Source organism: Panthera pardus, unplaced genomic scaffold (assembly GCF_024362965.1).
Source record: "Panthera pardus isolate Hobbes unplaced genomic scaffold, ASM2436296v1 HiC_scaffold_10, whole genome shotgun sequence".
Lineage (NCBI taxonomy): Eukaryota > Metazoa > Chordata > Mammalia > Carnivora > Felidae > Panthera > Panthera pardus.
The window spans coordinates 55,558,952-55,572,217 of NW_026526655.1; the positions used below are offsets into that span (position 1 = coordinate 55,558,952).

General features: G+C 39.9%; 1 protein-coding gene across 2 annotated transcripts in view; it reads left to right on the plus strand.

The window, feature by feature from the left end:
- Nucleotides 1-13,266, plus strand: part of PDE11A (phosphodiesterase 11A) — a 378,389-nt gene that overhangs the window by 189,078 nt on the left and 176,045 nt on the right. For both annotated transcript variants that reach the window (XR_008423866.1, XM_019460550.2), the window contains exon 6: nucleotides 2,798-2,930. Coding sequence is in view for 1 of the 2 variants with exons in the window: in XM_019460550.2 (XP_019316095.2) it covers nucleotides 2,798-2,930 (133 nt within the window). In the remaining variant the exon portion in view is untranslated. The remainder of the gene's footprint in view (nucleotides 1-2,797; nucleotides 2,931-13,266) is intronic.

Sequence of the window (13,266 nt, forward strand, 5' to 3'; positions counted from 1 at the left end):
GGTAAAGCATCCAGACAGGCCGTTAGACTACTTGGGTGATGATAAATTTGCTTTCCTCCTTTTTCTTTCTTCTCTTCCCCCCCCCCCCACCTTTATTACTGCCTTTCTTCTTCTTCCTTCCCCTAGATACAGATTTTCCCGCATATTCTCTCCCTGGTCAATCTCATCCATTGTATTCTCCTCGAAGATAATCCCAACTCTATAGTATTTCCAGTCCTAAGGATCTTATATGGATTTTGTTCCTGGAGTTTCAACAGTGAGTAACATGTTCCAGGTTCACAAAAGGTCTGTTATTGTTCCCCATCTCCCACTTCTCAAACCAACTCACTTCTAATAGTGCCACAGACACACACAAGCAGAACATAAGCCAAGCTGTCTGCCCACCAAGCCCTGCGGAGTCTTCTGCAGGATCTCCTGAGGGGCCAGCATCATCACCTCCCATCGGCACAACTTCGCTGGTCTACCTTCCATCTCTCTCAGTCAGTTTTTCTTGCTCCTTGTTTAAGCTTCCTGGATTAAGCTTCCTGAAGCTTTCTGAAGTCACATCTCAAATCATGTCACTTCCCTGCTCAGTACTCTCCAACAGCTTGCCATTGCCTGTGACTAAATTTGAAGCCCGTTGGTCAAAGCCTCCACCTTTAAGCCCTGACCTGTTCATTTAAGGGATTACTCAGTGTTACTGTACTTACTGTACTCTTTTCCCTTCGTATCTTTCTTCTTGCTGTTTCCTCCTCCTTGGGCGCTTTCCTCCTCACCACCCCAGTCTCTCCTTGCTGAACTCACTTGCCCATCCTGAAAGACCCAGCTTACAGGTTTTCACACTTGATGAAACTGGTTCCTTCCTTAGAGCATTCACCACTGGCCCCTTTGCCTGCCCCAACCATTCTTCTCTCTGGTTCTTCTGTGGCTCATCCCCAGGGTCCCATTGCACCCCTTCTGCCCAGGGCACTCCAGGTCAGCACTTTCCACACTGTTTTATCACAGAACGCTTTTAAAAACTGTAGAATGGAATAAAGTACCCAGATAGTTCAGAGTGAGTTCATAGACCAACTAATCGCTGTAAGAAATGAGAAGCATTCAGTCACACACTTTTATAAACTTAGAAATGGCTTCATTAAGTTGGAACCTCATATCAGGTACATTATCATGTTTCCTCCTATGTTTTGTTTTCATTGCAGCACAACATAAAATTTCCCTTCTCACAGGTATAATAGAGCAAAGAAAATAAAACATGGACTTTGTTGATGTTCCTTTGTTTGTTTTAGGAAATAAGGGCTTCATCTTACCTTTGAAGTCCTCAGTCTTTTCGTTTCTTTGATTTAGGCACCATATGAGAAATATAAGACCCAGCTTTTCATTAAAACTTCCACTTCTCACAGCCAGAGATTCATAGGGAATAAACGTGTGTGTTAGTAATGTTTGATATGCAATAAGGGATGAATATCATCACAAATATATGTTACATTTATCAGACACAGACCAGCCGTCATCACAGATGGCACCTATTAATGTTGCTAAAGAACTTCTGTGCTTCCCACTTCCTCAAGCATCTGGTGGCCTCTCCATGCCACAAATTCTTGGTAGGGCCCAAATTCCATGCAGGCACATTACTGCATAGTAACAATGACTATTTACAGGGCTTAGTGTTTTCCTTCCATATAAGGTAGTTTAGATTAAAAAGTCAGTAGAATTCTTATTATTCTCGTTGTGGTACACTCACTCACATATCCTGGAACCCAGGGTTCCACAGAACCAAGTTGGGAAAACATTGCCCTGGTATACCGGCATTCATTTATGTAATTTCAGTTATCACCTGCAAAGCCACAAATCTAATATTCTCCGCGAAATTTTTCCTTGATATTGCTAATTTGAACAGTACTCAGTTTTGCAATTCCATAGCTCCTGGCAGTGCTCAGTATGTATTTGGGGGAAGAAATGATGGACAGGAGAGAGGGAGTAGGGAATCTTACTAATTCTTATGGCATTTCTGTAAATTTGGCAATTACAGTGAAAGTGATACAAGGCAAAGTTCACAAAATCATTTAGCATAAAATTCCTGTTGAAATCAAATGTGGATATAATTTAAATTATTCCTGTTAGGGGTCAGTAGAATTAAAACAGGTTTTCCAGCAAGATTTTGTTAAGTAGAAATGTGCTTTTGTTAAGAAACTCTGAGACATGCTACAAAAACCTTTACATAAGTACTAAGATTACCCATGGTCTAGACCTGCTCTTTTGCTACAGTTACAATTTTGTAAATTCTCAACTTGTTTCCTGATTTTTCTCCATTCTGGGATTTAATTTTTCCTGATATCACACGTCCAGTCCACTTAGTTAAGGGGTGTGGGCCGGGGAGGGCAGGGGAATTTATTACGCCAGGGTTTTGGCATCCTCAAGTCAGGTTTGGTCATTACTTGATTATTTACTTTATGTCTGTCTGCTTTGGCCTAAATACAACCTAGAGTTGTTCTCTGGGTCATGGAGAATCTATTATGTCTTCCCATGGATTTGATTATTTTACATTACAGCGGGCAAGGTTTTTTGTTTTGTTTTGTTTTGTTTTGTTTTAATTTATGAAATTTATTGTCAAATTGGTTTCCATACAACACCCAGTGCTCATCCCGGGCAAGGTTTTTTGAAGTAGCTACTGATAATTTCCCCGCTATTCTGTGACTGAAGTCACTTATCCCTTCTTAAGGAGGATAGATAATCTTACTATGAGTATAGTTTTATAAGATTTGCTTTCAAACAAATTTACGTTTCTCTGTTTTCTTACTGCCTGCTTTGGTTTTGATAGTTTCAAAGAGAGCATGGAGAAATCCTCATATTCCGACTGGCTTATCAATAACAGTGTTGCCGAGCTAGTGGCTTCCACAGGCCTCCCGGTGAACATCAGCGATGCCTACCAGGATCCTCGCTTTGATGCCGAGGTAAGAGGAATTCTCTGGTTGCACTCTTAAGGTTCAGTTGTCACACTGGTGATGGTTTGCTGGTTGAAGCAAAAAAGGGACATCGTATACATCACAGTCACCCCTGAGTTTACTGGCAGTTTTTTTTTTTTTTTTTTTTTTTTGCCTCTTTCCCCTGTGATCAGATTTTTAGCATTGTCTACTGTTGAGTAACAGAAAAATCTCTCTCTACTCTGATTTGTGGCAAAATGGCTATCTATTATGTATTACTTTGATGCTCTTTACAATTGGGTACATATTATATTGCATGTACCCATGCATTAATTCATGAACATTTTATATTAAAGATAGTTTATATTAAACTATGAAATAGTTATTAATAAAAATGTGGATATAACATAGTTATTTCCCAACAGATGCTAGAACAATTACCATGTTTTTAAAAATTGCTCCCAAGAAATGGTAAATTGGTTTGTTATTGTTTAATGTTAATTTTGAAGGCACATTGTGCTATATGCAGAATATATTAAAGCAACCTAGACTTGCAGGTGTTTAAATTCTAAGTATCTACAGTATCATACAGACAAATTTACATGAACTTATAAAATATCTTTGTGTGTGCATGTGTGTGTGTATTCAATAAATTACACGTTTCCTATTCTATATTGCCAAGTGAAGATCTAAAGAGTAGCAGGAGTTTTAGGTGGAGATGTGTTCTAGGCAAAGCTGAGAGAGCATGGGGCCCGGGGGATGGGGGGGCTGAGGGGTTGGAGGCCTGGGGGCTGAGGTGAGTTAATGCTGCTGAAGCACCAGGTAGATGAGGCTGGAGAGGGAAGCAGGGGCCAGATTGCTCCAATCTGAAAGCTGCATTAAGAAGTTTGAGTATTTATCCTGGGCAACGGGGAATCAGTAGTTGAGTTTTTAATCAGGGAGACACAGGAGTTGTATTTTAGGAAGATCACACCACTTCGGTGGCTACAGCACGGAGTATACATTAGCAATAAGAACTGAACATTTAAGCTGAAATGAGAGCTGGTTGATGACTCTGGAGACAGGGATTCAGTCTCAGTCTCTGGACTCCAGAGCCCTCCCCCTCAGCCTTGCCCTGTGCTGTCCCACATCTGGGGTGGGTCACGATGTGGCAGGGGGCTTCAGTCTAAACCAAACTTAGAACTTTAGTCGTGTCATCTTTTCAGATCTCTGCAGGGAGATTTTAGACTCCCCAAAACTCAGCACCTCTCTGTAGCTGCCTGGAGCTTTCTTCCCCCAGGCTATGTCCTCTAGTAGTTTCTATTCATTCTTAAGCATAGAGTTCAGCTGCTTCTACCTTGCAAATCCTTTCATGAACTCCCAGTCTGGGTTGGGTGTCTCTGCAGCATGCTCCCCCTGAGCTGTCCCCACGCTGACCACCCTCTAGGTCTCTTCAGTTCTGATGCGTTATTTCTGAGCTTTGAGTTACCTTCCTCGGGGAAGTACACAGCCCAAAGCTCCTTTAGTTGTCCTCCTTTGAGGGAGAGTAACACCACCTTGGTTCTGTGATTAGCAGAGCAGAAATGATTGATAGAGCTCAATATTTGTATACTTTAGCATTATGATTGGGCTAGGACTAATTCGATGAAATTTTGCCTTTGGCCATGTTTCTTTCTTCCTTGCTTTTAGAGAGAAAATACTGAAGAACAGATGTCTAAACACAATTTTATGAAGGAATGCTCTCAGTATCCTCTTATTAATATCAGTAATAGTTGAACAAACTACAAGCCTTGCTATGCAGAAAAATCATTCATTACCAATCCTTTGTTACCAAGCCATCATGTGAGATTAGATGTCAAGGGGTGATGGGTTGATTCCTACCCCAAATCATAGTACTAAATTTGGTATGGATTTATGTTATTCTGCTCTTAGCTTTGAACCATGAAGTCAAATTCTGAGGAAGCAAAAGGAGTCAAAAAATTACACCATTTTAATTTTTTTACACCATTTTAAAAAGCTGGTTCATTAGCTGTATGTTAAGGTATAACAAAACATGATGCAGTGAACACCCACTACCCAGTTTAAGAAAAGAACAGGATGATTACTTTTGAATCCTTGTACTGATCTTCTCTAGTACTTTCTCCTTTACTTTCCCTGCTGAGGTAACCACTGTCCTAATTTGAATTTAACACTCTTTTGCTTTTCTGTGTAGGTTCATTGCATATGTTTGACTCCATGCCAAATATGTCATTATATCTTGTGTTTCTCTGAAATTTATAGAAATTAAATTATATTGTATGTATTCTTCTGTGGCTTGTTTTTTCATTTAACGTATGTTCCTAAGTCATAGGAGTTTGTAATTCATTCATTTAATTTCACTGCTGCCAAGTATTCCACTGTATGAATAAACCTCACTTTATTTATCCACTATAGTGTTGACGGACATTTGGGTTCCGTGTTTTGCTTTTACATACATAACTGCCAGGGACATTCTCATACATGTCTCTAGTGCACACATACAGGAGTTTTTGTAGTGTCTATATCTTGAGAATGACATGCTGGGTCCTAGGCTATCTTCACCTCTATCAGGGAAGGAAAAATTCTTGTCCAATCATTGCTCTTTTTTTTTTTTTAATGTTTATTTATTTTTGAGAGAGAAAGAGAGAGAGACAGAGTATGAACAGGAGAGGGTCAGAGAGAGAGGGAGACACAGACTCTGAAACAGGCTCCAAGCTCCAAGCTGTCAGCACAGAGCCCCACACAGGGCTCGAACCCACAGACCATGAGATCATGACCTGAGCCGAAGTTGGGTACTTCACCAACTGAGCCACAGAGGTGCCCTTGCCCTTTTTTTTTCTTACAAAAACAGCACATGTAGCAAGCACATTTACTATCTCAAGAAAACTTCTTGCTTATTATAGTGATCTTGGATAGACCATATTCTTATGTCTACAGTCAGACTCTTACCAGAACTCTTCCTGATTAGTGATACAGCCATTTTACATTTTTCTCTGCTTATAGTCCATTCCGATAAGGCAGCCTACTCCACTGATCTATAAAAAGAACAAGGTGGACTCTTGAGCAAAAATGCAGCAGTTAGTTATGTGAGATTTGGCATAAAAAATATCATGCTTTAAAAAAATTTTTTTTAATGTTTATTTATTTTTGAGACAGAGAGAGACAGAGCATGAACAGGGGAGGGTCAGAGAGAGAGGGAGACACAGAATCTGAGACAGGCTCCAGGCTCTGAGCTGTCCCACAGAGCCTGACCCGGGGCTCGAACTCACAGACTGTAAGATCATGAGCCGAAGTCAGAGGCTCAACTGACTGAGCCACCCAGGCGCCCCCAAAATATCATGCTTTTATCCAGTAGTTAGAAGCAATGATATCTGAAGGCAGTAAACTGTGGTAGGTTAAGCAGTGACTATTTAGTAAAATCACATTCTTCCCTCTGATAAAATAAAGCATGTACTTAGACCATCATTATTTCTTGTCCTTACACCTAAAATGCTTTCAGTCTGTCACACACCTAATAACCAAATTTCAAATGCAAATCTGGAGATGCATTATATATGATATTTACATGGTCTCTTTGTATGGTACTGGAATTTAAAGTTATGTTTCCCTTCTCATGCTAAGGAAAAAAATAGAAAGGAATTAATGCAGTTGGAGGTAAGAGAGAGAGAGGCATTTAGTAGATATGTCCTACAAATTTGTGTGTATGTTGTATTGTGTGTGTGTGTATGAAGGCACATGTGTGTATGCATGTGTGTGTTATGTATCATACCAAGAAAAGCAACATTATTTATCTGCTTAGGCTTCCTCCTTTCTCAAGTATATTTTGCCTCAGTGACAGGTGTCAACTGTTTATGTTAATAATGAATGAGACTCCAGACGGAGCCACAGTGCCAAGAGGCTAAGAGGCCCCAACCTTCTCCCCATGAAGCCTGATGTAAGATGGTGTAGATCATAAGATAAAGACAACCATTTCAGATAAATATTTTTTATTAATGTGTTAAGTATTTTCCTCAAGATAAAAAATTACCATGACAAAATGAATATGCTTCATTCTTGCACTAACAGTAATTCTGTAATCATCAAAGAGGTAGAGGGTAACTTTTAGAATTGCATTGTCTTCCTGCAAAGGTTTGAGTCCTCTCTTCTTGGTCTGCTAGCATGTGGATCCATAATTTTTACCAGTAATCATAATTGAGTAGTTACTTATCACTGATAGAATATAAGGAAATGATTTTTTTTAAGCCAGGATTAAGGGAGCATCTCCCAGAGTTTTCTTCACTGCTTGCTTTTTGGTTCTCTATATTCACTGACTTCCCTGAATTTCTTCAGTGCTTGCTTTTTGGTTCTCTGTATTCACTGATTTCCCTGAGTAGTTTGAAGCTGGTTAACAAGAATGATACTTTGCAGAGAGGTAGCATGGGTAATCTTTTTCAAAGCATTTCCTATTTTTCCTACAGATTTTCTCAACATAAGTCCATATAATGAACTTAAATTTGCCAGAAACACATTTATCTATCCTAAAGTTCTCAGTGGCTCAGTGGCTAATTCTGGCAACCTGAAATCTCTTCACTGAACATGAAGAAGGACCCAATTCATCAGACAATATAATGTCCTGGGATAGAACACTGAAAATTGGATTGGCCTTATCCTGAGGTTTCATACTGTAGATGTGTCAACTTTCAGTTAATAGGAATATTTGAGGTTTCTTTAATTTACACTTGAGGAAGCAGACTCAGAGGGCTAACGTGACTTACCTAAGGCCACACACCTTCCTCAAGGCAGGGCACAAAACCAACAGGAACTTCAATTCCCTAAGCTGGTAAGGGGCTGCCTGGGCAATGGAATCACCACTCCATCTTTTTTCTATCCACAGAGGTACATGAATGTTGGCCAGCAGACTTAACTTTTTGTCCTGTAAGCTCCCCTCACCAGCTGAGCCATCTTGGGCGCACTACTTGAGTATATATTGTAACATGCAAAATTCTATATCAATATTTTGTAATGTCAGTGAAGATACTCATGTGATTAAGGACTCGTTTCTTATTTGGAGGTGGGGGTGGGGTGCTAGTAGCAGGTCTTTTTCTCTAAATGAGGGTGCCTTTACACAGAGCTGCAGACCAGCAGACCTTGATTAAAGACAAGCCAACTTCAGTCCTCTTCATCTGGAGGCACAGTGGGGAAGGAAGATGAAAGTCTGTAGCCAAAGAGGAGAGTTAAGGGTGATTGTTGACTGTGAAGAAGAGATGGTGGCACTAATCTGACAACCTGTAGGTCTTCAAGACAGCCAGGTCTTTTCTTGTCTTCTCAGAGGAGGAACAATAATAGGCATTAGTTACAAAGTGGTGACGGCTAGATGCATGTCTTGTGAGATGCATCTTGGGAGATGGTCATCATCTCTTCCCCTAAAGGAGCCAGCAATATGAAGACGGCTCTTCAAAAGAATGGCCAGACATCCTGAGGCCAGATTTGCAAGGTACATTAAGGATGATCAAATTTCAGGGGCTCCCCACACAGTCCAATCCCCAACAACCCACCAATCTTTAAAACATATAGCTAAAAAGCCAATTACACTGGTATATTTCAAACATAGCCCTGTTGCCTACGTTCAAACCACTGTATCAGTTAGGGCAATAAATAAACTCCAAAATCTCCATGGCATAATACAATAGGAGTTTAGTTTTTGTTCATGTTAAGCCCAAATGGATGCTCCTGATCATTGACACTGGCTAGGGAAGTGTTCCCTACTCCCTGAATGAAACTGTCCAGAGCACTGATGAATGACTCTCCCCGGGAACCATCTTGTGGATTCTTCAGATCTCTAACTGGGTGCCAACCACAGCACGTCCTCTTGTGTGCATTTGGTAGTTTCTTCTCCAATTTAGACTAACATGGGAAGCTTGTCAGTTTGGAGATTCATGATGCCAGTGGCTATTTCCTGTTAATAAGAGAGAATTTATCCTACCAAGCTTTGCCTTAGCTGTACAGCTAAAGTGGAAACTGGATTTCCAATCTTGGTGTCTTTCATGCCTTATAATAACTTCTGGGAAGTCCTCACAAACTCTGCCCAAAGGTAGACAGCAAGAGAATGATCTTTATTTTGAAACCTCAGTTTCGAAACTGTTGGTCTTCCTTTTAATAGAAACTACAAAGGGATCTTTAATGTGATATAAAGCCCATCCCAGGTGCCACAGGAGCTTGCTGTGAAGGCGATGGGGCAAATAATCATAGTTGTCCTCCTGCTGGGTGTTCTCTTTGTGATTGTATTAAATATTTAATGGAGTTCCCTCCTTGTGGGAAACAGCAACTTAGAGGGCAAGCCACAGTGATTATTTGCCTTCTGTCTGCCTGTTTGAGTTGACTCTTAGGAGTAGCGCCTGCTGTGCTTGATAGCATGCATGATTGTAAGGCCAGACTCTGGTTTATGGGTGGAAATTTATGACAGAATGGTTATATAAGATACTCACAGAGCCAGAACTAAATTTCTGAGCTTTAAATTCTGCCACCTTATGAAGATTGTGATATGTTTATTCTGTTACAAGACTCTGTTACATCCTCCATGAAAAGAATGGAAGACCAATATGTATATATACCTAATTATATTTATTTATAGTGCCTGAAGAAGCACTCATGTTCGTGGGTTATCATGTAGGTGGGCTTTGTAGTTTTCCCAGTCATTTTCTCCTTGCGAGGCAGTACCCATGCTTGGCTCCTAAAGATATTGGACAGAATACCATGTATATTAATGTTCTATTGCTACATAACAAGTCAGCACAAATTCAGCAGCTTAAAACAAACGCCTACTTATTATCTCTCACCTTCTGTAGGTGAGAAATCTGGGCTTGACATAGCTGGGTTCTCTGCTCCAGGGTCTCACAGGCTAAAAGTAAGGTGTTAGTCAGGTGACATTCTCGTTTGTACTTTGGCACTTTTCAGAGCTTATTCAGGTTGTTGGTAAAATTGAGTTCCTTGCAGTTGCAGACTGAGGTTTCCATTTTCTTACTGGCTGCTGGTAAAAAGTCTCTCTCAGCTCCTGGAAATTGCTCTTAGGTACTAGCCATATGGCCTTCTCACAACATGGCAGCTCACCTGCTCAAAGCCAACAGGAGAATCTCACTCCAGTTGGCTGTGACAGAGGCTTACATAATGTCAGGGGTGACTTACATAATCACAAGAGTGGCTGTCCCATCACCTCTGCCACATAACATAACCTAATCAAGGAAGTGATTATCCTGTCACTCAAGTGGAGAGGATTATGCCAGATATGTACAAAGTGGAAGGTGGCAGGTGAGAATCTTAGAGGTCATCTTTAGCATTCTGCCTACCATACTATAATAATGATGAAAATTGCACCCACACAAAATCTCTCTATCCCATAAGATCTTCCCTATGTCCTGATATGGAAAAATGTCCACAAGTGAAAAAAAAAAAAACACAAAGAAGTGTGTATAGAATAATGTATAGAATGATATATGTGCATATATACATACACATATTTTTCAATCAGACCCCTCAAACCTAACATGTCCAAAACAGAGCCCACAACCTTTTTTCTTCCAAGTCTACTCCTCTCTCTGTTTCCCTGTCTCTATTAAGGCAACTCAATCCTTCCTGACGCTTACGACAAAAATTTTATAGGCATGATTCTCTCATTTGGCACATGTAACTCATCAGGAAGTCCAACTGGCTCTATTTGCAAAATTTATCCAGAATCTGACCACTTCTCACCACTCAACTGCTACTTCCCAAGTCCAAGCCACCCTCATCTCTGGACTATTTCATGGCCATCGCCTCTTAATCTCTGCTTCCACTCTTCTCCTTTGCACTCTGTTCTCATTACAATAGCCAGATAACCAGATGCTTTTAAATTTCAAGTCATAGCATATCAAAAGTCTGCTCACAAACTCTTCAAAGTCTCCTTATGCCACTAGAGTAAAAGCCAGACTCAGAATTCTTTCAGATGTTTACAATGCCCTTACACAATCTAGCACCTCTTATCTAACCCCAGCCCTTACTCCTGCTTCTCCAGCCATACTGGTCTTTTTGTTATTTCTAGAACATGCTACTCACACACCTATCTCAGGGCCTTTGCACTGGCTATTCCCTCATCTGAAATTCTCTTCCCCCAGTATCTGCGTGCTCCCATCCTCACTTCTTTAAAATCATCTTTCAAATGTTACCTGTTAGTAAAGCCTGGCAGCCTTGATATTAAGTCCCCTTCATCCTGCTCTATGTTTTCTCTGTAATTCCTAACACCTCCTAACATGTAATCTATTTCTGTATTTTTTTGTATTGTTTGCCATCTGTCTTCTCTCGCTAGAATGTAACCACAATGAAGGTGAGAATTTTGTTGGTTTTGTTCACTGATATCTCCCCAACAACTGGAACAATGTTTAGTACTTAAGGGGAAAGTGGGTGATGGGCATTGAGGAGGGCACCTGTTGGGATGAGCACTGGGTGTTGTATGGAAACAAATTTGACAATAAGTTTCATATTAAAATAAATAAATAAATAAATAAATAAATAGACACACAAGAAGTAAAAAAAATAGTCATTATTGTTAAGTGTTGTTGAACATTTTATATATTTTATTTATGAATATATGATATGTTATTGAATATATCATAAATTGATGCATAAGCATGTTGTATATTTGTAGGAAAAGATCAGCAAGAACTTATACTAAACTGTCAATAGTTGCCATGATAGAGATGGAAAGATTAGAGCTTTTGATTTTATTTTTACTTAAAAATTTCCCAAGGGTTTGTATTGTTTTTGTAATCAGGCAAAATTATAAAGATATTTTAAAATTTTAGACCCCTTATATCTGATGTGAAATTATATTTTGCCAGGCTATTGTGAGCCCTCTAAAAACTATACACTATTACTCAAAACTAGAATTGAAATAATGTAAGATCTAAGTAAATTAACTTGTCTTACTGTATCTTTGGGGAATTTAGATGGACTATTTTCTATTGCCCTGGTCAGCATGGAGTGTTGCTTGGATTTTATCCTAAGATACTCGTTTGAGACTGTGCCAACGGCATGTACATAAAGTGCGTTTTCAGATGACCTGCTGTTGTATCAGGTGGCTTCTTAGAGCGCATACTCTATTTACAAATACCCTGAAACAGTTATTCTGGTCTTGCTTTTAGCTGGCATTGTGCTTATGAATTCATCCTCCAATAATTAGTTGCACTCTAGTGCATTATCTGCAAAGCTTTCTGCCCTTCTTTTCATACTAGATTCAAAAGAATACCCTAAAACAAATACACTAATGCACAACAAGCCGTTATTTAGTCATTATAAGATATAATATTCTATTGCTTAATTTAGTATTTCCTCCCATTTGTATTGTTATGGGGAGAATTTTCAGAGCCATTACATGCAAAGTTTGTCCTCTGCCTACAGCAGGAATGAACAATTGGACCCAACATTTGAATAGAAAAGGTTTGGCACAGGGGAGATGGCAGAAAATAACTACAATGTAGGACACGCCTTCTGCATGGATGATTTGGTGACAAATGTATTTGTTACAAATTTAAGAGCAGTAAGAAACCCATCAGCACCCAGATCTCCTCTACCATGGTGGCTGATGCCCAGTTACACAGTTAAATCTAAGGTGTCATGGCCCTAAGTCCGTCACGCTTCAATCCCATGAGTTTTCCCACATGAGGTTCTTTCTCTGTTTTGTTTTGTTGTTTTCTTTTTCTTATCAAAGCCTGTTGAAGACAACTCAATAGTTCTTGCCCTCATCATGTAGCACTTAAGGATAATGGGACTCTGGGCTCTAAGATCCTTTGACTTAAAGCATTGAAGCCCATTTTGCCTGTCAGATCTTCATAGCAAAGCACCCCCACAATCTGAAATGCTGAGTGCTAGCCCAGGAGGACAGTTCATTGTCTATTCTCTATAACGCCTCATGGTCTATCAGCTCTGCTGCTCCTGACAAAGGGAAATGTGCAAAATTGAAACCATTAAGAGATAGAGCTCTGTGCACCTGCTGAAATGCATTTGCTACCAATAATCTCTCAAGTGCTGATACTCAGTGTAAGCCAGTTTGAGATCCTTTCCCGGGAGTAGGGTTTGCTAGGGAAGATTGGATGGTGGGATATAAGAATTCCAGATGACCAGGAAGGCAAAAAGGTCAGGAGGATTACTAAGACTTGAATTAAGGTATAGAATGGGGTAGCTTTGCTGAATGAAGACCAGTATAGGGGTCCCATGGTTGTAAGAGTACAACAGACTTTGCTACATAGGTGATGAAGACAATGCCTCAGTTCTAAGCCCAAAGGTCAGTTATTTCTTTAGGAGTACTTTTGTCAGAAATTTAAGGAATCATTTGTAGGTATGTTCTAGAAGCCATTAGGAC